This window comes from Pseudophryne corroboree, chromosome 2, assembly GCF_028390025.1.
Source record: "Pseudophryne corroboree isolate aPseCor3 chromosome 2, aPseCor3.hap2, whole genome shotgun sequence".
Taxonomy (NCBI): domain Eukaryota; kingdom Metazoa; phylum Chordata; class Amphibia; order Anura; family Myobatrachidae; genus Pseudophryne; species Pseudophryne corroboree.
Window position 1 is genome coordinate 113,089,783 of NC_086445.1, and position 24,715 is coordinate 113,114,497.

Here is a 24,715-nt window from a genome sequence, read left to right on the forward strand (position 1 = left end):
TCTACTGTTTCTGGGGATGGTTCTGGACACAGACCAGAAAAGGGTGTTTCTCCCGGAGGAGAAAGCCAAGGAGTTGTCGTCTCTAGTCAGAGATCTCCTGAAACCAAAACAGGTCTCGGTGCATCACTGCACGCGAGTCGTGGGAAAAATGGTAGCTTCCTACGAAGCAATTCCATTCGGCAGGTTCCATGCAAGAATCTTTCAGTGGGATCTGTTGGACAAGTGGTCCGGATCCCATCTTCAGATGCATCGGCTGATAACCCTGTCTCCAAGCACCAGGGTGTCTCTGCTGTGGTGGCTGCAGAGTGCTCATCTTCTAGAGGGCCGCAGATTCGGCATACAGGACTGGGTCCTGGTGACCACGGATGCCAGCCTTCGAGGCTGGGGGGCAGTCACACAGGGAAGAAACTTCCAAGGGCTATGGTCAAGCCAGGAGACTTCCCTACACATAAATATTCTGGAACTAAGGGACATCTACAATGCCCTAAGTCAGGCAAGACCCCTGCTTCAAGACCAGCCGGTACTGATCCAGTCAGACAACATCACGGCGGTCGCCCATGTAAACCGACAGGGCGGCACGAGAAGCAGGACGGCGATGGCAGAAGACACAAGGATTCTCTGATGGGCGGAAAATCACGTGTTAGCACTGTCAGCAGTGTTCATTCCGGGAGTGGACAACTGGGAAGCAGACTTCCTCAGCAGGCACGACCTCCACCCGGGAGAGTGGGGACTTCATCCAGAAGTCTTTCAGCTGATTGTAAATCGCTGGGAACGGCCACAGGTAGACATGATGGCGTCCCGCCTCAACAAAAAGCTAGAAAGATATTGCGCCAGGTCGAGAGACCTTCAGGGACGCTCTAGTGACACCGTGGGTGTACCAGTCGTTTTATGTGTTCCCTCCTCTTCCTCTCATACCCAAGGTACTGAGGATAATAAGACGAAGAGGAGTAAGAACTATACTCATTGTTCCGGATTGGCCAAGAAGAGCTTGGTACCCAGAACTTCAAGAGGTGATCTCAGAGGACCCATGGCCTCTGCCGCTCAGACAGGACCTGCTGCAGCAGGGGCCCTGTCTGTTCCAAGACTTACCGCGGCTGCGTTTGACGGCATGGCGGTTGACCGCCGGATCCTGAAGGAAAAGGGTATTCCGGAGGAAGTCATCCCTACGCTGATTAAAGCTAGGAAAGAAGTGACCGCAAACCATCATCACCGCATATGGCGAAGATATGTTGCGTGGTGTGAGGCCAGGAAGGCCCCAACGGAGGAATTTCAGCTGGGCCGTTTTCTGCACTTCCTACAGTCAGGGGTGACTATGGGCCTAAAATTGGGTTCCATTAAGGTCCAGATTTCGGCTCTATCGATTTTCTTCCAGAAAGAACTGGCTTTACTACCTGAAGTTCAGACATTTGTTAAGGGAGTGCTGCATATTCAGCCCCCTTTTGTGCCCCCAGTGGCACCTTGGGATCTCAACGTGGTGTTGAATTGCCTAAAGTCACATTGGTTTGAACCACTTAAAACCGTGGATTTAAAATATCTCACGTGGAAAGTGGTCATGCTGTTGGCCTTGGCTTCGGCCAGGCGTGTGTCAGAATTGGCGGCTTTATCATGTGAAAGGCCTAATCTGATTTTCCATATGGATAGGGCGGAATTGAGGACTCGTCCCCAATTTCTCCCAAAGGTGGTTTCAGCTTTTCATTTGAACTAGCCTATTGTGGTGCCTGCGGCTACTCGTGACTTGGAGGATTCCAAGTTGCTGGACGTAGTCCGGGCCCTAAAAATCTATGTTTCCAGGACAGTTGGAGTCCGAAAGACTGACTCGCTATTTATCCTGCATGCACCTAACAAGTTGGGTGCGCCTGCTTCAAAGCAGACTATTGGTCGCTGGATCTGTAGCACGATTCAACTTGCACATTCTGCGGTTGGACTGCCGCATCCTAAATCTGTAAAAGCCCATTCCACGAGGAAGGTGGGCTCATCTTGGGCGGCTGCCCGAGGGGTCTCGGCTTTACAACTTTGCCGAGCAGCCACTTGGTCGGGTTCAAACACATTTGCTAAATTCTACAAGTTTGATACCCTGGCTGAGGAGGACCTAGAGTTCGCTCATTCGGTGCTGCAGAGTCATCCGCACTCTCCCGCCCGTTTGGGAGCTTTGGTATAATCCCCATGGTCCTTACGGAGTTCCCAGCATCCACTTAGGACGTTAGAGAAAATAAGATTTTACTCACCGGTAAATCTATTTCTCGTAGTCCGTCCCAAGTGCGGATTGTCTGCAATACTTGTATATAGTTATTGGTTAACTAAAGGGTTATTGTTGAGCCATCTGTTGAGAGGCTCAGTTATATTTCATACTGTTAACTGGGTAGAGTATCACGAGTTATACGGTGTGATTGGTGTGGCTGGTATGAGTCTTACCCGGGATTCCAAATCCTTTCCTTATTGTGTCAGCTCTTCCGGGCACAGTATCCCAACTGAGGTCTGGAGGAGGGTCATAGAGGGAGGAGCCAGTGCACACCAGGTAGTCCTAAAGCTTTCTTTAGTTGTGCCCAGTCTCCTGCGGAGCCGCTATCCCCCATGGTCCTTACGGAGTTCCCAGCATCCACTACGGACTACGAGAAATAGATTTACCGGTGAGTAAAATCTTATTCCCCCCCCAGGCAGCCAGGGACCCGCTGTACCTGGAGGACCGGACCGAGGAGCACTGTGCAGGGTTGCCTCTCTCCTCGCTGGGGCAGACAGCAGGGGAGAGGCGCCGGGGCTCAGGCGGGGAGCGGGAGTGACAGGCGCTCGGCTTCAGACAGAGAGTCGCCTCCCGCCCTCGCGTCTTCGGCGCGGGACAATGGAAGACTGTGGAGATGTGCGCCGAGAAGGTGCATGGTGTGTGACGTCACTGATCTGCATACAGTAGCTTAGCCCATCTGTGACTCCACCCAGCGTTACGGCCAGGCACAGAGTCACAGATGTAGGCAAATATATAGGAGATATATATATATATATATATATATATGTATATATATATATATATATATATATATATATATATATATATATATATATAAAACTATGTTTTTATAGTTATATGTATATATATATATATCTATGGGCCTAATTCAGACCTGATCGCTAGGGTGTGATTTTTGCACTGCTACGATCAGGTAGTCGCCACCTACAGGGGGAAGGGGGTAATCGCTGTGCAGGGGTGCGATCGCATTTGCAGAGAGCTGCACAAACAGAAGTTTGTGCAGTCTCTGCTCAGCCCAGGACTTACTCTTCCAGTGCGATGATCGGGGCCGGAGCTGACGTCAGAAACACTCCCTCCAAACGCCTGATCCCTCCTGCGTTTTTCCGTGCACTCCTCTAAAACGGTCAGTTGCCACCCACAAACGGCCTCTTCCTGTTAATCACCTTGCGATCGCATGTGCGATCGCTTTGTTCGCACCATCCCATCACTGCCCGACGCTCCCCAGCGCGGCGGACCGACGTGCCTGCGCACTGCAATGCATGCGCAGTTCAGACTCGATCACCCGCTGTGCGAAAATACACAGCAGCGACCGGGTCAGAATTGGGACCAATAACGGGTCTTATTTTGAGTTAGCTGCATTTGCATCTTGCAGCAACTGCTGACTAGGGGGCTGATTCAGACCTGATCACTGTGCTGCAAATTTTGCTGTCCTGCGTTCGGGTAGTCGCCGCCCCCAGGAGGAGTGTAAATTCGCCAGTGCAAGTGTGCAATCGTATGTGTACGCAGAGCCGCAAAAATCTACTTTGTGCAGTCTCTGCGCAGCCTATGACTTACTCCTACAAATATTTGTCATTCATATTAGGCCCCGCCCTTGTGTGTGGCCCTCGAACATTCACTGGAAGTGTTAAGCGGCCCCCCAGCTGAAATAATTTCCCACCCCTGTATTAGACTAATTTGAGTTCAGAGTAGTGTCAGGAATGTTTTTCATTCTCAGATGACAACACCATATCAATTATTTATACCTAGTTGAAAAAAGTAATTTTTACTTTTTATTTTTTCTCTTAAATATAATGAGCTTTCAAAATTGGAATAAAAATATATTTATATACACTTACTGATAACTTACTGAAAACATATATAGGATTCTCTAATTTAAGTTGATCGGTAGTGTTTGGCATTGTTTTTTTGCTCTTTAGGAATCCTTTAATAAAAATGTGTGTCATATATACAGTCTCTCTCTCTCTCTCTCTATCTCTCTCTCTATCTCTCTCTCTATCTCTATCTCTATCTCTATCTCTATCTCTATCTCTATCTCTATCTCTCTCTATATATATATATATATATATATATATATAAAATAAAATTTATTTATTTTTGTTTCTATCAATAGACAGAATCGATACTTACTAATAACTTGAAATTGACCTCAATGTTTTTCACGGGTTCACACAAATTTTCTGTTCTTAATAATAGTACAGAATGTTCTAGAGACCTATCAAAGTAATGTTATATATCAGTTAGTTAAACACCCAGTATATTACATCCAGAAAATAGTATTTTGGTTACCTACCGGTAAATCCTTTTCTCGTAGTCCGTAGAGGATTTTGGAGTCCACATTAGTACCATGGGGTATAGATGGGTCCACCAGGAACCATTGGCACTTTAAGAGTTTGAGAATGTGGGCTGGCTTTTCCCTCTATGCCCCTCCTACTAGACTCAGTCTAGAATCTGTGCCCGAGGAGACGGACATCTTTGAGAGAAGGATTTAAAACAGATAGTGGCGAGATTCATACCAGCTCACACATACAAGGCATATCAAGGTAACCTAGCTTGAAAACTCAGCAACCGCTGAAACATTACTTACCAAGTAACAATCCACTACTCCACTAAAACGAAGTTGTACTGAACCAAATAACGATAGCAGTAAACGAAGCGCTGGGCGGGCGCCCAGCATCCTCTACGGACTACGAGAAAAGGATTCACCAATAGGTAACCAAAATCCCATTTTCTCTGACGTCCTAGTGGATGCTGGGAACTCCGTAAGGACCATGGGGAATAGCGGCTCCGCAGGAGACTGGGCACAAAAGTAAAGCTTTAGGACTACCTGGTGTGCACTGGCTCCTCCCCCTATGACCCTCCTCCAAGCCTCAGTTAGATTTTTGTGCCCGTCCGAGAAGGGTGCACACTAGGGGCTCTCCTGAGCTTCTTAGTGAAAGTTTAGTTTTAGGTTTTTTATTTTCAGTGAGACCTGCTGGCAACAGGCTCACTGCATCGAGGGACTAAGGGGAGAAGAAGCGAACCTGCCTGCTTGCAGCCAGCTTGGGCTTCTTAGGCTACTGGACACCATTAGCTCCAGAGGGACCGAACACAGGCCCAGCCTCGGAGTCCGGTCCCAGAGCCGCGCCGCCCGGTCCCCTTACAGAGCCAGAAGCAAGAAGAGGTCCGGAAAAATCGGCGGCAGAAGACATCAGTCTTCAACAAGGTAGCGCACAGCACTGCAGCTGTGCGCCATTGCTCCTCAGGCACACTTCACACTCCGGTCACTGAGGGTGCAGGGCGCTAGGGGGGGGCGCCCTGAGCAGCAATATAAACACCTTGGCTGGCGAAAATACACCACATATAACCCCCAGGGCTATATGGATGTATTTTAACCCCTGCCAGAATTCACCAAAAAGCGGGAGAAAAGTCAGCCGAGAAGGGGGCGGAGCCTATCTCCTCAGCACACGGGCGCCATTTTCCATCACAGCTCCGCTGGAAGGACGTCTCCCTGACTCTCCCCTGCAGTCCTGCACTACAGAAAAGGGTAAAAAAGAGAGGGGGGGCACTAATTTGGCGCAGTTTGATAATAACAGCAGCTATAAAGGAAAAGCACATTATATAGTGGTATTCCTGTATGTATATAGCGCTCTGGTGTGTGCTGGCATACTCTCCCTCTGTCTCTCCAAAGGGCTAGTAGGGTCCTGTCCTCTATCAGAGCATTCCCTGTGTGTGTGCGTTGTGTCGGTACGATTGTGTCGACATGTTTGAGGAGGAAAATGAGATGGAGGCGGAGCAATTGCCTATAATAGAGTTGTCACTCCCTAGGGCAGGCCTGGCCAACCTGTGGCTCTCCAGATGTTGTGAAACTACACATCCCAGCATGCCCTGCCACAGTTTGAGCCTTCCGTAATAGCAAAACTGTGGCAAAGCATGATGGGACTTGTAGTTTTACAACAGCTGGAGAGCCACAGGTTGGCCAGGCCTGCCCTAGGGAGTCGACACCTGAGTGGATGAGCCTATGGAAGGACAGTGTCAGCTCTTTACGAAAGACAGTTGACGACATGAGACAGCCGGCTTCTCAGCTTGTGCCTGTCCAGGGGTCTCAAAGGCCAACATGGGCTCTAAAACGCCCGTTACCTCAGATGGCAGACACAGACACGGATACTGACTCCAGTGTCGACGATGAAGAGACAAATGTGACTTCCAGTAGGGCCACACGTTACATGATTGAGGCAATGAAAAATGTTTTGCATATTTCTGATAATACAAGTACCACTAAAAAGGGTATTATGTTTGGTGAGAAAAAACTGCCTGTAGTTTTTCCTGTATCCGAGGAATTAAATGAAGTGTGTGATGAGGCGTGGGTTTCCCCCGATAAAAAACTGATAATTCCTAAAAGGTTATTGGCATCATACCCTTTCCCGCCAGAGGATAGGGCACGTTGGGAAACACCCCCTAGGGTGGATAAAGCGCTCACGCGCTTGTCTAAACAGGTGGCACTACCCTCTCCTGATACGGCCGCCCTAAAGGAACCTGCCGACAGAAAGCAGGAGAATATCCTAAAATGTATATACACTCACACGGGTGTTATACTGCGACCAGCAATCGCCTCAGCCTGGATGTGCAGTGCTGGGGTGGCGTGGTCGGATTCCCTGACGGAAAATATTGATACCCTAGATAGGGACAGTATATTACTGACTATAGAGCATTTAAAAGATGCGTTTTTATATATGCGTGATGCACAGAGGGATATTTGCCGACTGGCATCAAGAGTTAGCGCGCTGTCCATTTCTGCCAGAAGAGGGTTATGGACGCGGCAGTGGTCAGGTGATGCGGATTCCAAAAGGCACATGGAAGTATTGCCTTATAAGGGGGAGGAGTTATTTGGGGTAGGTCTATCAGACCTGGTAGCCACGGCAACTGCTGGAAAATCCACATTTTTACCCCAGGTAGCCTCTCAACATAAGAAGACGCCGTATTATCAGGCGTAGTCCTTTCGGCCCCATAAGGGCAAGCGGGCAAAAGGCTCCTCATTTCTGCCCCGTGGCAGAGGGAGAGGAAAAAGGCTGCAGCAAACAGCCAGTTCCCAGGAACAGAAGCCCTCTCCCGCCTCTGCCAAGTCCTCAGCATGACGCTGGGGCTTTACAAGCGGACTCAGGCACGGTGGGGGCCCGTCTCAAGAATTTCAGCGCGCAGTGGACCCACTCGCAAGTGGACCCCTGGATCCTTCAGGTAGTATCTCAGGGGTACAAATTGGAATTCGAGACGTCTCCCCCTCACCGTTTCCTAAAGTCTGCTTTACCGACGTCTCCCTCAGACAGGGAGGCAGTATTGGAAGCCATTCACAAGCTGTATTCCCAGCAGGTGATAATCAAGGTACCCCTCCTGCAACAGGGAAAGGGGTATTATTCCACACTGTTTGTGGTACCGAAGCCGGACGGCTCGGTGAGACCAATTTTAAATCTAAAATCCTTGATCACTTACATACAGAGGTTCAAATTCAAGATGGAGTCACTCAGAGCAGTGATTGCAAACCTAGAAGAAGGGGATTATATGGTGTCTCTGGACATCAAGGATGCTTACCTACATGTCCCAATCTACCCTTCTCACCAAGGGTACCTCAGGTTTGTGGTACAGAATTGTCACTATCAGTTTCAGACGCTGCCGTTTGGATTGTCCACGGCACCCCGGGTCTTTACCAAGGTAATGGCCGAAATGATGATACTCCTTCGAAGGAAGGGAGTTTTAGTTATCCCTTACTTGGACGATCTCCTGATAAGGGCAAGATCCAGGGAACAGTTGGAAGTCGGGGTAGCACTATCTCAGGTAGTGTTGCGGCAGCACGGTTGGAATTCTCAATATTCCAAAATCGCAGCTGATCCCGACGACACGTCTTCTATTCCTAGGGATGATCCTGGACACAGTCCAGAAAAAGGTGTTTCTCCGGGAGGAGAAAGCCAGGGAGTTATCCGAGCTAGTCAGAAACCTCCTAAAACCAGGCCAAGTCTCAGTGCATCAATGCACAAGGGTCCTGGGAAAAATGGTGGCTTCCTACGAAGCAATCCCATTCGGCAGATTCCACGCAAGAACCTTCCAGTGAGATCTGCTAGACAAATGGTCCGGGTCGCATCTTCAGATGCATCAGCGGATAATCTTGTCACCAAAGACAAGGGTGTCTCTCCTGTGGTGGTTGCAGAGTGCTCATCTTCTAGAGGGCCGCAGATTCGGCATTCAGGACTGGGTCCTGGTGACCACGGATGCCAGCCTGAGAGGCTGGGGAGCAGTCACACAGGGAAGGAATTTCCAGGGCTTGTGGTCAAGCCTGGAGACATCACTTCACATAAATATCCTGGAGCTAAGGGCCATCTACAATGCTCTAAGCCTAGCAAGACCTCTGCTTCAAGGTCAGCCGGTGCTGATCCAGTCAGACAACATCACGGCAGTCGCCCACGTAAACAGACAGGGCGGCACAAGAAGCAGGAGGGCAATGGCTGAAGCTGCAAGGATTCTTCGCTGGGCGGAAAATCATGTGATAGCACTGTCAGCAGTGTTCATTCCGGGAGTGGACAACTGGGAAGCAGACTTCCTCAGCAGGCACGACCTCCACCCGGGAGAGTGGGGACTTCACCCAGAAGTCTTCCACATGATTGTGAACCGTTGGGAGAAACCAAAGGTGGACATGATGGCGTCCCGCCTCAACAAGAAACTAGACAGGTATTGCGCCAGGTCAAGGGACCCTCAGGCAATAGCTGTGGACGCTCTGGTAACACCGTGGGTGTACCAGTCAGTGTATGTGTTCCTTCCTCTGCCTCTCATACCCAAGGTACTGAAAATTATAAGACGGAGAGGAGTAAGAACTATACTCGTGGCTCCGGATTGGCCAAGAAGGACTTGGTACCCGGAACTTCAAGAGATGCTCACAGAGGACCCGTGGCCTCTACCTCTAAGAAGGGACCTGCTCCAGCAAGGACCCTGTCTGTTCCAAGACTTACCGCGGCTGCGTTTGACGGCATGGCGGTTGAACGCCGGATCCTGAAGGAAAAAGCCATTCCGGATGAAGTCATCCCTACCCTGATCAAAGCCAGGAAGAATGTAACCGCACAGCATTATCACCGTATTTGGCGTAAATATGTTGCGTGGTGCGAGGCCAGGAAGGACCCTACAGAGGAATTTCAACTGGGTCGTTTCCTGCATTTCCTGCAAACAGGACTGTCTATGGGCCTAAAATTAGGGTCCATTAAGGTTCAAATTTCGGCCCTGTCGATTTTCTTCCAGAAAGAACTGGCTTCAGTTCCTGAAGTTCAGACGTTTGTCAAGGGGGTACTGCATATACAGCCTCCTTTTGTGCCTCCAGTGGCACCTTGGGATCTCAATGTAGTTTTGGGGTTCCTAAAATCACATTGGTTTGAACCACTCACCACTGTGGACTTAAAATATCTCACATGGAAAGTGGTAATGCTGTTGGCCCTGGCTTCAGCCAGGCGTGTGTCAGAATTGGCGGCTTTATCCTATAAAAGCCCTTACCTAATTTTTCATACGGACAGGGCAGATTTGAGGACTCGTCCTCATTTTCTCCCTAAGGTTGTTTCAGCGTTTCACCTGAACCAGCCTATTGTGGTACCTGCGGCTACTAGGGACTTGGAGGACTCCAAGTTGCTGGATGTAGTCAGGGCCCTGAAAATATATGTTTCCAGGACGGCTGGAGTCAGAAAATCTGACTCGCTGTTTATCCTGTATGCACCCAACAAGCTGGGTGCTCCTGCTTCTAAGCAGACTATTGCTCGTTGGATTTGTAGTACAATTCAGCTTGCACATTCTGTGGCAGGCCTGCCACAGCCAAAATCTGTAAAAGCCCATTCCACAAGGAAGGTAGGCTCATCTTGGGCGGCTGCCCGAGGGGTCTCGGCTTTACAACTTTGCCGAGCAGCTACTTGGTCAGGGGCAAACACGTTTGCTAAATTCTACAAATTTGATACCCTGGCTGAGGAGGACCTGGAGTTCTCTCATTCGGTGCTGCAGAGTCATCCGCACTCTTCCGCCCGTTTGGGAGCTTTGGTATAATCCCCATGGTCCTTACGGAGTTCCCAGCATCCACTAGGACGTCAGAGAAAACAAGAATTTACTTACCGATAATTCTATTTCTCGTAGTCCGTAGTGGATGCTGGGCGCCCATCCCAAGTGCGGATTGTCTGCAATACTTGTACATAGTTGTTGTTACAAAAATCGGGTTATTGTTGTTGTGAGCCATCTTTCCAGAGGCTCCTCTGTTATCATTCTGTTAACTGGGTTCAGATCACAGGTTGTACGGTGTGATTGGTGTGGCTGGTATGAGTCTTACCCGGGATTCAAAATCCTTCCTTATTGTGTACGCTCGTCCGGGCACAGTATCCTAACTGAGGCTTGGAGGAGGGTCATAGGGGGAGGAGCCAGTGCACACCAGGTAGTCCTAAAGCTTTACTTTTGTGCCCAGTCTCCTGCGGAGCCGCTATTCCCCATGGTCCTTACGGAGTTCCCAGCATCCACTACGGACTACGAGAAATAGAAATATCGGTAAGTAAATTCTTATTTTCTCTTACGTCCTAGAGGATGCTGGGGTCCACATTAGTACCATGGGGATGTACCAAAGCTCCCAGAACGGGAGGGAGAGCGCGGAGACTACTGCAGATCAGATTGACTGAACTTCAGATCATCAGAGGCCAAAGTATCGAACTTGTAGAACTTTGCAAACATGTTCGACCCAGATCAAGTTGCAGCTCGGCAAAGTTGTAAAGCTGAGACACCCCGTGCAGCCGCCCAGGAAGAACTCACCTTACGAGTAGAGTGGGCCTTGACAGACGTAGTACACGGCAATCCTGCCACAGAATACTCATGGTGGATAGTGAACCTGATCCAGCGAGAGATCGTCTGCTTAGAAGCAGGACAACCATCACAAGAAGTCTGACTCGCATTTTGTCCTTTACGATGCTACCAAGGTTGAATGTCCTGCTTCCAAGCAGTCCATTGCTTATTGGCTCAGGCTGACTATCCATCAAGCTTATTCTTTTGCGGCAATGCTGCTGCCGAGTCTAATTCAGGGCCACTCCACTAGGTCGGTTGGTTTCTTCTGGGCGGCTGCCTGTGGTGTCTCGGCCTTAAAGTTGTGCCAAGCTGCTACTTGATTTGGCTCGAACATGTTTGTGAAGTTCTGTAAGTTCGATACCTTGGCCAGTTGAAGACCTTCAGTTTGGTCAATCTGTTTTGCATGGGTCTCTGCACTCTCCCACCCGTTACGGGAGCTTTGGGACTTCCCCATGATGCTAATACCATCCCAGTATCCCTTAGGACGTTGGAGAAAATAGGAATTTGATACCTACCGGTAATTCCTTTGCCTCGTAGTCCATAGGGGACTTCGAGGCATAGTGTTTCTTGCTTACCTGGTTGTACGTTTTCTTCCTTGGGTCTGCTGTTGCTGTCCCTGTCCCTGTTCCTGTTCTGGTTAGCGTTGCTATCCTTTGTTACTGTTTTTTTGTTGGTCTTTTGTCTCGCCGCTTTTGTTGTCCATTTTCCTTCTCTCAAAGTATGTCCGTCTCCTCGGGCACAGTCTGCAAGAGGGCATAGAGGGGAGGAGCCAGCACTCACACTGAACATTTCTTAAAGTGCCAGGCTCCAATGGACCCTATCTTTACCCCATGGTACGAATAGCCTCCCAGTATCCCCTACGGACTATGAGAAAAATAATTACCGGTAGTTATCAAATTCCTATTTTTTTTCTTAACTGTGTATAATGTACCTTTCCTGTTTGTGTCTGTCTATATCCAATATTCATTACAGTTCCCTTAGTAGCGGGATTAGTGCAACAGCTATATTGCAATACAGGTTGAGTATCCCTTATCCAAAATGCTTGGGACCAGAGGTATTTTGGATATCGGATTTTTCCGTATTTTGGAATAATTGCATACCATACTGAGAGATCATGGCGATGGGACCTAAATCTAAACACAGAATGCATTTATGTTTCATATACACCTTATACACACAGCCTGAAGGTCATTTTAGCCAATATTTTTTATAACTTTGTGCATTAAACAAATTGTGTGTACATTCACACAATTCATTTATGTTTCATATACACCTTATACACACAGCCTGAAGGTCATTTAATACAATATTTGTAATAACTTTGTGTATTAAACAAAGTTTGTGTACATTGAGTCATCAAAAAACAAAGGTTTCACTATCTCACTCTCACTCAAAAAAAGTCAGTATTTCGGAATATTCCGTATTTCGGAATATGTGGATATGGGATACTCAACCTGTACCAGATTTTTTTTTTTAAAGCATTATTACAATCTTCCAGATTCTTTATTACATAAATCCTATTTCCAATACATCATAGCTTGTTGTTCTATAACTTGCTTAGTACAGTATTCTGTCAGTATGCAACTCCTGTTATCGCAGTCCTTAACAATTCCTTTTGTCCCATATGATACATGTACAGATTCACAATTGTCCTATTTAATCAGTAATCTCAATACAGACAATGGCCCTCATTCCGAGTTGTTCGCTCGCAAGCTGCTTTTAGCAGCATTGCACACGCTAAGCCGCCGCCTACTGGGAGTGAATTTTAGTTTAGCAAAATTGCAAACTAAAGATTCTCTAAATTGCGATTAGAAATTTCTTTGCAGTTTCTGAGTAGCTCGAGACTTCCTCTGCCACTGCGATCAGTTCAGTCAGTTTCGTTCCTGGTTTGACGTCACAAACACACCCAGCGTTTGCCCAGACACTCCCCCGTTTCTCCAGCCACTCCCGCGTTTTCCCCAGAAACGGCAGCGTTTTTTCACACACTCCCATAAAACGGCCAGTTTCCGCCCAGAAACACCCACTTCCTGTCAATCACATTACGATCACTAGAACGAAGAAAAAACCTCGTAATACCGAGAGTTAAATAACAAACTTCTTAGCAAATTTACTTGGCGCAGTCGCAGTGCGAACATTGCGCATGCGCAATTAGCGGAAAATCGCTACAATGCGAAGAAAATTACCGAGCGAACAACTCTGAATGAGGGCCAATGACACAGTCTCCAAATAAACGTATGCAGCAAATTAATCTCCTATTGTTTGTCCCCCTTACATATGTCTCCATAGTGGGGAAGGGTGGGTGGGTGTAGAAAGGAGTGAGAACGTGCTTGCACCATTCATTGCTGGAAGTCCATTCAAAGCAATATCCCCCTTCTAATGTATAGATTGTATGTAAGTTGTGGAACAAAATTTAGTTTATCTTGACGTGATTTTCCTGTACACTTGTTATTGATATGTAGTTGTGACTAGTGAAGTACCCATAGTTTAGAATGATTTTAGAATCACTCATTGATTTTTTGCTGTTTATATATGGTTTTCTTTGTTACATGCCTATTTTTGATTTTTTTATGTATGAAGATTGTTGCAGATTTGAAAGTGATCTTTAATAATGAAAGCATGATTGATATTGTGAAAGCCCATCCTGATATAAGGTGAGTTTTGGTTACAGATAACACCTAAAATGTATGCATTTAAATGTTGAATGTTATTTCGGTGCTGTACCATCTCAAGAAGTGATTTCTTAAAAGGATTCTGTTAGAGAAAAAAATAATAATATTGACATGGCCAAAATAAGGAGAGGAGTGGAATGGAGACTTTCCTGAAACTCTCCATATTGCTTTGTGGATTCATAATGTAGTTTAAAGGGGGCAACTAGTTAGCATGGGCACCAAAAAGAAAAGAAAAAGATGCTTAGTAAACTATATTTCTCTGACGTCCTAGTGGATGCTGGGGACTCCGTAAGGACCATGTGGAATAGACGGGCTCCGCAGTTGACTGGGCACTCTAAATGAAAGATTAGGTACTATCTGGTGTGCACTGGCTCCTCCCTCTATGCCCCTCCTCCAGATCTCAGTTAGAATCTGTGCCCGGCCAGAGCTGGATGCACCTAGTGGGCTCTCCTGAGCCTGCTAGTAAAGAAAGTACTATTAGGTTTTTTATTTTCAGTGAGATCTGCTGGCAACAGACTCACTGCTACGTGGGACCGAGGGGAGAGAAGCAAACGTACCTCTTCACAGCTAGGTTGCGCTTCTTAGGCTACTGGACACCATTAGCTCCAGAGGGTTCGAACACAGGCAAAGGTCCTCGGTCGTCCGTTCCCGGAGCCGCGCCGCCGTCCCCTTCGCAGAGCCAGAAGATCGGAAGTTGGTGATGAAATTGGCGGCTGAAGACTCCTGTCTTCATTAAGGTAGCGCACAGCACCGCAGCTGTGCGCCATTGCTCCCACTGCACACCACACACTCCGATCACTGTAGGATGCAGGGCGCTGGGGGGGGGCGCCCTGGGCAGCAATGAGAATACCTTTGGCATTAAAAAAGACACATAATACAGTCTGTGGCTGTATATGTGTAAAACCCCCGCCATTTATTAGTCGGAAACAGCGGGACAGAAGCCAGCCGCTGAGGGGGCGGGGCCTTCTTCCTCAGCACACCAGCGCCATTTCTCTTCACAGCTCCGCTGGAAGGACGCTCCCCAGGCTCTCCCCTGCAGTCTCCTGGCACTAAGAGGGTAAAAAGAGAGGGGGGGCACATAAATTTAGGCAAAAGGTGTATTGATACAGCAGCTATTGGGAAAAATTCACTTCTGGTAGTGTGTATCCCTGTGTATATAGCGCTGTGGTGTGTGCTGGCATACTCTTTCTCTGTCTCCCCATAGACCTTGTGGGGTCCTGTCCTCAGTCAGAGCATTCCCTGTGTGTGTGCTGTGTGTCGGTAAGGCTGTGTCGACATGTTTGATGAGGAGGGTTACGTGGAGGCGGAGCAAGTGCAGATAAATGTGGTGTCGGTGCCGACACCTGATTGGATGGATATGTGGAAGGTCTTAAATGACAATGTAAACTCATTACATAAGTGATTTGATTATGTTGCTGCCGGGGAACAGCCGGGCTCTCAACCCGGGCCTGCCCAGGCGCCTCAGAGGCCGTCAGCGTCTCAAAAACGCCCACTATCTCGGTTGACACAGATGTCGACACGGAGTCCGACTCCAGCATGTGACGAGGATGAGGCACTATTACAGCCCAAAATGACTAAGGCCATCCGATACATGATTATTGCAATGAAAAATGTATTACACATTTCAGAGGCTGACCCTGTCCCTGACAAGAGGGTAAATATGTTTGGGGAGAAAAAGCAGCCAGTGACTTTTCCCCCGTCACATTAATTAAATGAGTTATGTGAAGAAGCGTGGTCTTCCCCTGATAAGAAAGTGGTGATTCCCAAGAGAATACTAATGGCCTACCCTTTCCCGCCAACGGATAGGTTACGCTGGGAATCCTCCCCTAGGGTTGACAAGGCCCTGACGCGCTTATCTAAAAGAGTGGCCCTGCCGTCTCAGGATACGGCCGCCCTAAAGGATCCTGCTGATAGGAAGCAGAAAGGTATCTTGAAGTCTGTGTATACACACTCTGGTACTCTACTGAGACCGGCTATTGCTTCAGCTTGGATGTGCATTGCTGTTGCAGCATGGACAGATACTCTGTCAGAGGGGTTGGATACCCTGGACAGGGATACCGTATTGCTAACACTTAGCCATATTAAAGATGTCGTCTTATATATGCGGGATGCCCAGAGGGACATTTGCCTGCTGGGCTCTCGAATAAATGCAATGTCCATTTCTGCCAGGAGGGTCTTATGGACTCGGCAATGGACAGGGGATGCCGACTCTAAAAAATACATGGAGGTTTTGCCTTAAGGGTGAGGAATTGTTTGGGGACGGTCTCTCGGACCTCGTATCCACAGCGACAGCTGGAAAGTCGACTTTCTTGCCACAGGTTTCTCACAGCCTAAGAAAGCACCTTATTACCAAATGCAGTCCTTTCGTTCTCAAAAAAGCAAGAGAGTCAGAGGTGCATCCTTTCTTGCCAGAGGCAGGGGTAGAGGTAAGAAGCTGCACCATGCAGCCAGTTCTCAGGAACAAAAGTCCTCCCCTGCTTCCACTAAGTCCACCGCGTGACGCTGGTGCTCCACAGGCGGAGCCAGGAGCGGTCGTGGCGCGTCTCCGAATTTTCTGCAACCAGTGGGTTCGCTCACAAGTGGATTCTTAGGCTATACAAATTGTATCTCAGGGATACAAGCTGGAATTCGAAGAGGCGCCCCCTCACCGTTACCTAAAATCCGCCTTGCCAGCTTCTCCCACGGGGAGGGAGATAGTCCTGACGGCTATTCAGAAGCTGTACCTCCAGCAAGTGATAATAATGGTACCCCCCCTTCAGCAGGGAAGGGGTTACTGTTCCACACTGTTTGTGGTACCGAAACCGGACTGTTCGGTAAGACACATTCTAAATTTAAAATCCTTGAACATTTACATGAAAAAGTTCAAGTTCGAAATGGAATCGCTCAGAGCGGTCATTGCCAGCCTGGAAGAGGGGGATTTTATGGTATCTCTGGACATCAAGGATGCGTACTTGCATGTCCCCATTTATCCGCCTCACCAGGGGTACCTCAGGTTTGTGGTACAGGACTGTCATTACCAATTCCAGACGTTGCCGTTTGGTCTATCCACGGCACCGAGAGTCTTTACCAAGGTAATGGCGGAGATGATGGTACTCCTCCGGAAGCAAGGAGTTACAGTTATCCCGTACTTGGACGATCTCCTCATAAAGGCGAGGTCCAGAGAGCAGTTGTTGGTCAGCGTAGCGCACTCTCAGGAACTGTTGCTACGGCACGGCTGGATTCTGAATATTCCAAAGTCGCAGCTGATTCCTACGATGCGTCTGCCCTTCCTGGCCATGATTCTGGACACAGAACAGAAGAAGGTATCTCTCCCGGAGGAGAAGGCTCAGGAGTTAGTGACCATGGTCAGGGATCTCCTGAAACCAAAGCAGGTGTCGGTGCATCACTGCACGCGAGTCCTGGGAAAGATGGTAGCGTCATACGAAGCCATTCCTTTCGGCAGGTTCCATGCCAGGATCTTTCAGTGGGATCTGTTGGACAAGTGGTCCGGATCGCATCTTCAGATGCATCGGCTGATCGCCCTGTCCCCGAGGGCCAGGGTGTCTCTTCTGTGGTGGCTGCAGAGTGCTCATCTTCTCGAGGGCCGCAGGTTCGGCATACAGGACTGGGTCCTGGTGACCTCGGATGCAAGCCTCCGCGGATGGGGGGCAGTCACTCAGGGAAGAAACTTCCAGGGGCTGTGGTCAAGTCAGGAGACTCGTCTGCACATAAACATACTGGAATTAAGGGCCATATACAACGCCCTGAGTCAAGCGGAGCCCCTGCTTCAAGACCAACCAGTGCTGATTCAGTCAGACAACATCACGGCAGTCGCCCATGTAAACCGACAGGGCGGCACAAGAAGCAGGGTGGCGATGGCGGAAGCCACAAGGATTCTTCGTTGGGCGGAGAATCACGTACAAGCACTGTCAGCAGTGTTCATTCCGGGAGTGGACAACTGGGAAGCAGACTTCCTCAGCAGGCACGACCTCCACCCGGGAGAGTGGGGACTTCATCAAGAAGTCTTCGAGCAGATTGCAAATCGTTGGGAACGGCCACAGGTGGACATGATGGCGTCCCGCCTAAACAAAAAGCTAAAAAAATATTGCGCCAGGTCAAGGGACCCTCAGGCGATAGCTGTGGACGTACTGGTAACTCCGTGGGTGTTCCAGTCGGTATATGTGTTTCCTCCTCTTCCTCTCATACACAAGGTACTGAGAATAGTAAGAAAAAGAGGAGTGAGAACGATACTCATTGTTCCGGATTGGCGAAGAAGGACTTGGTACCCAGAACTTCAAGAGATGGTCACAGAGGACCCATGACCTCTGCCTCTCAGACAGGACCTGTTGCAGCAGGGGCCCTGTCTGTTCCAAGACTTACCGCGGCTGCGTTTGACGGCATGGCGGTTGAACGCTGGATCCTAGCGGAAAAGGGTATACCGGATGAAGTAATTCCTACGCTGATAAGAGCTAGGAAGGATGTGACAGCAAAGCATTGTCACCGCATATGGCGGAAATATGTTGCTTGGTGTGAGGCCAGGAAGGCCCCTACAGAGGACTTCCAGTTGGGTCGTTTTCTGCATTTCCTACAGTCAGGTGTGACTATGGGCCTCAAATTAGGGTCCATAAAGGTTCAGATCTCGGCCCTATCCATTTTCTTTCAAAAAGAACTGGCTTCACTGCCTGAGGTTCAGACGTTTGTAAAGGGAGTGCTGCATATTCAGCCTCCTTTTGTGCCACCAGTGGCACCTTGGGATCTTAATGTTGTGTTGGATTTCCTGAAATCCTACTTGTTTGAGCCACTTAAGACCGTGGAGCTAAAATATCTCACGTGGAAAGTGGTCATGCTATTGGCCTTAGCTTCGGCTAGGCGTGTGTCAGAATTGGCAGCTTTGTCATGTAAAAGCCCCTATCTGATCTTCCATATGGACAGGGCAGAATTGAGGACTCGTCCCCAATTTCTCCCTAAGGTGGTATCATCGTTTCATTTGAACCAACCTATTGTGGTGCCTGCGGCTACTAGGGACTTGGAGGATTCCAAGTTGCTGGACGTAGTCCGGGCTTTGAAAATGTATGTTTCCAGAACGGCGGGAGTCAGAAAGTCTGACGCTCTGTTTTTTCTGTATGCAGACAACAAGGTTGGCGCTCCTGCTTCGAAGCAGACTATTGCTCGCTGGATCTGTAGCACGATTCAGCTGGCTCACTCTGCGGCTGGATTGCCGCATCCAAAATCAGTAAAAGCCCATTCCACAAGGAAGGTGGGCTCTTCTTGGGCGGCTGCCCGAGGGGTCTCGGCTTTACAGCTTTGCCGAGCTGCTACTTGGTCGGGTTCAAACACATTTGCTAAGTTCTACAAGTTTGATACCCTGGCTGAGGAGGACCTTGAGTTTGCTTATTCGGTGCTGCAGAGTCGTCCGCACTCTCCCGCCCGTTTGGGAGCTTTGGTATAATCCCCATGGTCCTTACGGAGTCCCCAGCATCCACTAGGACGTCAGAGAACATAAGAATTTACTTACCGGTAATTCTATTTCTTGTAGTCCGTAGTGGATGCTGGGCGCCCGTCCCAAGTGCGGACTACTTCTGCAATACGTGTATATAGTTATTGCTTACTAAAGGGTTATTGTTATGAGCCATCCGTTGATTGAGGCTCAGTTGTTGTTCATACTGTTAACTGGGTATGGTTATCACAAGTTATACGGTGTGATTGGTGTGGCTGGTATGAGTCTTACCCTGGATTCCTAATCCTTTCCTTGTAGTGTCAGCTCTTCCGGGCACAGTTTCCCTAATTGAGGTCTGGAGGAGGGGCATAGAGGGAGGAGCCAGTGCACACCAGATAGTACCTAATCTTTCTTTTAGAGTGCCCCAGTCTCCTGCGGAGCCAGTCTATTCCTCATGGTCCTTACGGAGTTCCCAGCATCCACTACGGACTACGAGAAATAGAATTACCGGTGAGTAAATTCTTATTTTTCTATACAGCTGGAAAAAATAACATTTTTTAAGAGCTGACACTGTCACATAATTCCTTCCATAAGCTCATCCACTCAGGTGTCGACTCCCTAGGGGGTGACATCTCTGTTACAGGCAATTGCTCCGCCTCCACCTCATTTTCCTCCTCATACTTGTCGACACAACGTACCGACACACAGCACACACACAGGGAATGCTCTGATAGAGGACAGGACCCCACTAGCCCTTTGGGGAGACAGAGGGAGAGTATGCCAGCACACACTAGAGCGCTATATATATATATATATATATATATATATATATATATATATACAGGGATAACCTTATATAAGTGTTTTTCCCCTTATAGCTGCTGTATTGTTATACTGCGCCTAATTAGTGCCCCCTCTCTTTTTTAACCCCTTTCTGTAGTGTAGTTACTGCAGGGGAGAGCCAGGGAGCTTCCCTCCAACGGAGCTGTGAGAGAAAATGGCGCCAGTGTGCTGAGGAGATAGGCTCCGCCCCCTTCTCGGCGGCCTTTTTTCCCGTTTTTCTGTGGAATCTGGCAGGGGTTAAAATTCATCCATATAGCCCTGGGGGCTATATGTGATGTATTTTCGCCAGCCAAGGTATTTTTATTGCTGCTCAGGGCGCCCCCCCCCCCCCTAGCGCCCTGCACCCTCAGTGACCGAAGTGTGCTGAGGAGCAATGGCGCACAGCTGCAGTGCTGTGCGCTACCTTGGTGAAGACAGGATGTCTTCTGCCGCCAATTTTTCCGGACCTCTTCTTGCTTCTGGCTCTGTAAGGGGGGCGGCGGCGCGGCTCTGGGACCGAGCCCTGAGGCTGGGCCTGTGTTCGGTCCCTCTGGAGCTAATGGTGTCCAGTAGCCTAAGAAGCCCAATCCACTCTGCACGCAGGTGAGTTCGCTTCTTCTCCCCTTAGTCCCTCGATGCAGTGAGCCTGTTGCCAGCAGGACTCACTGAAAATAAAAAACCTAAAACTAAACTTTCACTAAGAAGCTCAGGAAAGCCCCTAGTGTGCACCCTTCTCGGCCGGGCACAAAAATCTAACTGAGGCTTGGAGGAGGGTCATAGGGGGAGGAGCCAGTGCACACCAGGTAGTCCTAAAGCTTTACTTTTGTGCCCAGTCTCCTGCGGAGCCGCTATTCCCCATGGTCCTTACGGAGTTCCCAGCATCCACTAGGACGTCAGAGAAATATATATATATATATATATATATATATATATATATATATATATATATATATATTTATTTTCACCCAGACGTCCGGCACTCTTAGCGGGGTATATCTTTGCTTGCTGCGGTGCCATCCGTGAGCTTACTTGCTCCACATAAATAGGGTTGATATCGGCGTCACTCAGCAGACTGTTGATAAGGTTTAAAAGATGCCTTTATTCACACCTACGTTTCGGGCATACACCCGTCGTCAGAGCAGGACTCACACACATTGAATACAACAAGTACAAATATATACACCACTAACAATACAGAATTAAAACAGGAGTGCACTCACCTGCTCGGCGGCGTCCGGCGCCCCCAGGTCCACGCGTCTGTATGGACGTCGCAGGACACTGACGTCACTATATATATATATATATATATATATATATATATATATATATATATATATATATATATATATATATATGGCGTATAGGACCGGCATTCACCTCTCACAGTATATTCGCTCCGGTGCCCTCTGAAAACGATTAATATTCCAAACACATCATACAAGCAGCGGCACTCGGAGGCTTTCACAGGTGAAAAAATATTTATGTGAATTTATTCCATATTACAATATGTTCAGGCCAACGTTTCGGGGCACACACGTCCCTTTGTCAAGGTGAACCAAAAGTGCAAAATACAAACACACAGTACCTTATAGTGTGGAGAAGACCCATTGGCGGGAAGTTATGCGACCATGGACTGACTGTGCGTCTCGCCCGGCCGTCTCAGGTGCAGTGACGTCATCAGTGTGCCGTAGAGTCCTCCGTCTCAGCGCCGCCGACCTCCTGTGTTGCCTAGGGAGCCTGGACGCAACCGTAGCCCCTGCTTCCGGTGTAATGCGTCTCCATGGAAACTCGGCTTCCACAGGTGCCCGGCTATTGGACTGTGACTCCATTCTCGCCGCACTGAAGACCCTGTGTGAATAAACATGTACACACTTAACTAGCACTGGTAGAGACTACTAAAATTATTAAATCAGCCAACCGTTATGTATTCCTAAATATTGTATCGATACATAATATTATCTTCCACTACAGTATCATTGCTTCTGATATTGAACGCGCCCATGTTAACCTGACATACACATACTTGTAATGGCCCGTAATCCTGTACTGTCGTTCATAATAAAATGTCAGCATACTAATAAGAATTGCCCCCGATACCCTCTAAAATACATTCCACTGTATCTTGTCGTTCAAGCCCTTCGGTCTAATAGTGTCCAGCATGAACATCCACCTGGTCTCCATGCGCAGTAGCTGTCCATGTCGGTCACCTCCTCTTATCCTCTTGGGGACATGATCGATAATGCAGAAACTCAATTCTTTCAGGTCATGTCCTCTCTCAACGAAGTGCTTAGCCACAGGTTGATCTGTAGATTTACCAGATAACGCAGCTTTGATAGAAGATTTGTGCATGGCAAAACGTTCCCTAAAGGTGCGTATAGTCTTGCCCACATACTGGAGCTGACATGGGCAGGTTATTACATATATAGCAAACGTTGTGGTGCAAGAGAGGATGTGATTGATCTTGAAGGATCTGCCTGTGACACAAGATGTGAACGTGTTGCCTGGATTCATAAATTTACATGTGTCACATCCCAGGCACCTATAGCAGCCTGGGGGCTTGGATAAAAACGTGGACGCTCTTACTTTACCGAACCCCGTAATGTCCGCATGTACCACCATGTCTTTGATGTTCTTGCTCCTGGTGTAGCATGCCATCGGTTTCCTTTGCCGAAATGTGGATAAACTTTTATCTGTTGAAATTATGGGCCAAAGAGCCTTAAGTGCTCTTGGCACCACCGGACTTGAGGTATTGTATTTGGTAACAAACGGTAAAACCTGGGTATTATCCCTAACTCGTTGTTCCAGTAGTTGTTCCCTTGGTATTTCGGAAACTACTTGCTTGTATTCCAATAGTTCCTTCTGATCATATCCTCTCTCTGTAAAACTTGCCACCACCTTAGATAGCGCTCCCTCTACCTCAGATGTTTCGCTCGTAATCCTGGCTGCTCTGATAAGTTGTGATTTGGGCAGACCCTTCTTCAACGCCCTGGGATGATGGCTATTGTGTCTTAACAGCGTGATGGCTATTGTGTCTTAACAGAAGGAAGATCTGATATATAATCTATCGGATCGGTGTTTAAGTGACATTGAAATAAAAGCATTAAACAACGGCCTTTCATTCATACCAACCAATACGTTTGACGAACTGGGTTGGCAAGTGGAGTTACATAAATTTTCACGCAAGCTCCGTCTGCAAGAATTTTTTCAAGGGCACCCACCTACCACAGTTCAAGACCCTCACCAAGTTTTCATCAATTCCATACACAGATCTAAGTTTGACCCCACATCTAACAACTCCTCCATTAAAACGTTTTCCCGGTTATTGGATGAGTCCGTTTCCAAATATACAGCAGCTACTACAAGAACGCATTACAATCTGTCGAAAGCAGAATTTAGGGCCTTGAAACAATTGGGGGCCTACAGGGACATAGTGATCCGCCCCGCCGATAAAGGGGGCGGGATCGTAATCATGAACCCGGAGGACTATAAATCTGAAATATATAGTCAACTTTCTGACTCTTCAGTTTACCAACAGCTACCCACGGATCCCACGGGAAGATTCAAGGAGGAGGTGGATGACATCTTGGACCAGGCATGTCGGTCACTTCCTCCTGACGAAGTGATACACGAAACGCGTTGGGGCGTGGCCTGTCAGACGATCTTTCCCTGCAAGTGTCTGTATGATCTGTTCGATTCCTCGGCACGGTGGCTTGACGGATCCTGGTCAGTTCAACGGCCGGATACGGTGCTTGGTCCCGGACTGCGGTAGGCGATCACAGATACAGCCTTGTGGAATATTCACTCACCATGTGGTAATCAGCCCACAGTGTGGGTGTTAAGGGTACGAGTTTTAACTATCTGTGCTGGATTGTGTGTACCAGTGTTTTATCCATTAAAGTACTGATTTGCACTATGAGCGCACTTTCTCCTCATTTTTATATGTAGAAAACATTTCTCCCGGAGTCTGGAGTGAATATAGGAGAGACGTGCAGCGGTAATTAATTTCTCTAACGTCCTAGTGGATGCTGGGAACTCCGTAAGGACCATGGGGAATAGCGGGCTCCGAAGGAGGCTGGGCACTCTAGAAAGATTTAGGACTACCTGGTGTGCACTGGCTCCTCCCACTATGACCCTCCTCCAAGCCTCAGATTTCGTGCCCGGCCGAGGTTGGATGCACACTAGGGACTCTCCTGAGCCCTTAGAAAGAAAGTATAGTTTTAGGTTTTTTATTTTCAGTGAGACCTGCTGGCAACAGGCTCACTGCAGCGAGGGACTAAGGGGAGAAGAAGCGAACTCGCCTGCTTGCAGCCGGATTGGGCTTCTTAGGCTACTGGACACCATTAGCTCCAGAGGGATCGACCGCAGGCCCAGTCCTTGGTGTTCGGTCCCGGAGCCGCGCCGCCGTCCCCCTTACAGAGCCAGAAGCAAGCAGAGGTCCGGAAAAACGGCGGCAGAAGACATCAGTCTTCACCAAGGTAGCGCACAGCACTGCAGCTGTGCGCCATTGCTCCTCATGCACACTTCACACTCCGGTCACTGAGGGTGCAGGGCGCTTGGGGGGGGGGGGGGGGGGCGCCCTGAGCTGCAATAAAAACACCTTGGCTGGAAAAAAATACCACCATATATAGCCCTAGAGGCTATATATGTGGTAAATTCCCCTGCCAGAATCCAGAAAAAAGCGGCAGAATAGGCCGCGGAAAAGGGGCGGAGCTATCTCCCTCAGACACACTGGCGCCATTTCTCCTTCACAGA

General features: G+C 48.5%; 1 protein-coding gene across 4 annotated transcripts in view; it reads left to right on the forward strand.

Annotated features, from left to right (window-relative positions):
- RNF17 (ring finger protein 17) overlaps window positions 1-24,715 on the forward strand; it is a 1,464,292-nt gene that overhangs the window by 531,456 nt on the left and 908,121 nt on the right. For all 4 annotated transcript variants that reach the window (XM_063951617.1, XM_063951615.1, XM_063951616.1 and 1 more), the window contains one exon: window positions 13,634-13,707. In XM_063951617.1, coding sequence (XP_063807687.1) covers window positions 13,634-13,707 — 74 coding nt within the window. The remainder of the gene's footprint in view (window positions 1-13,633; window positions 13,708-24,715) is intronic.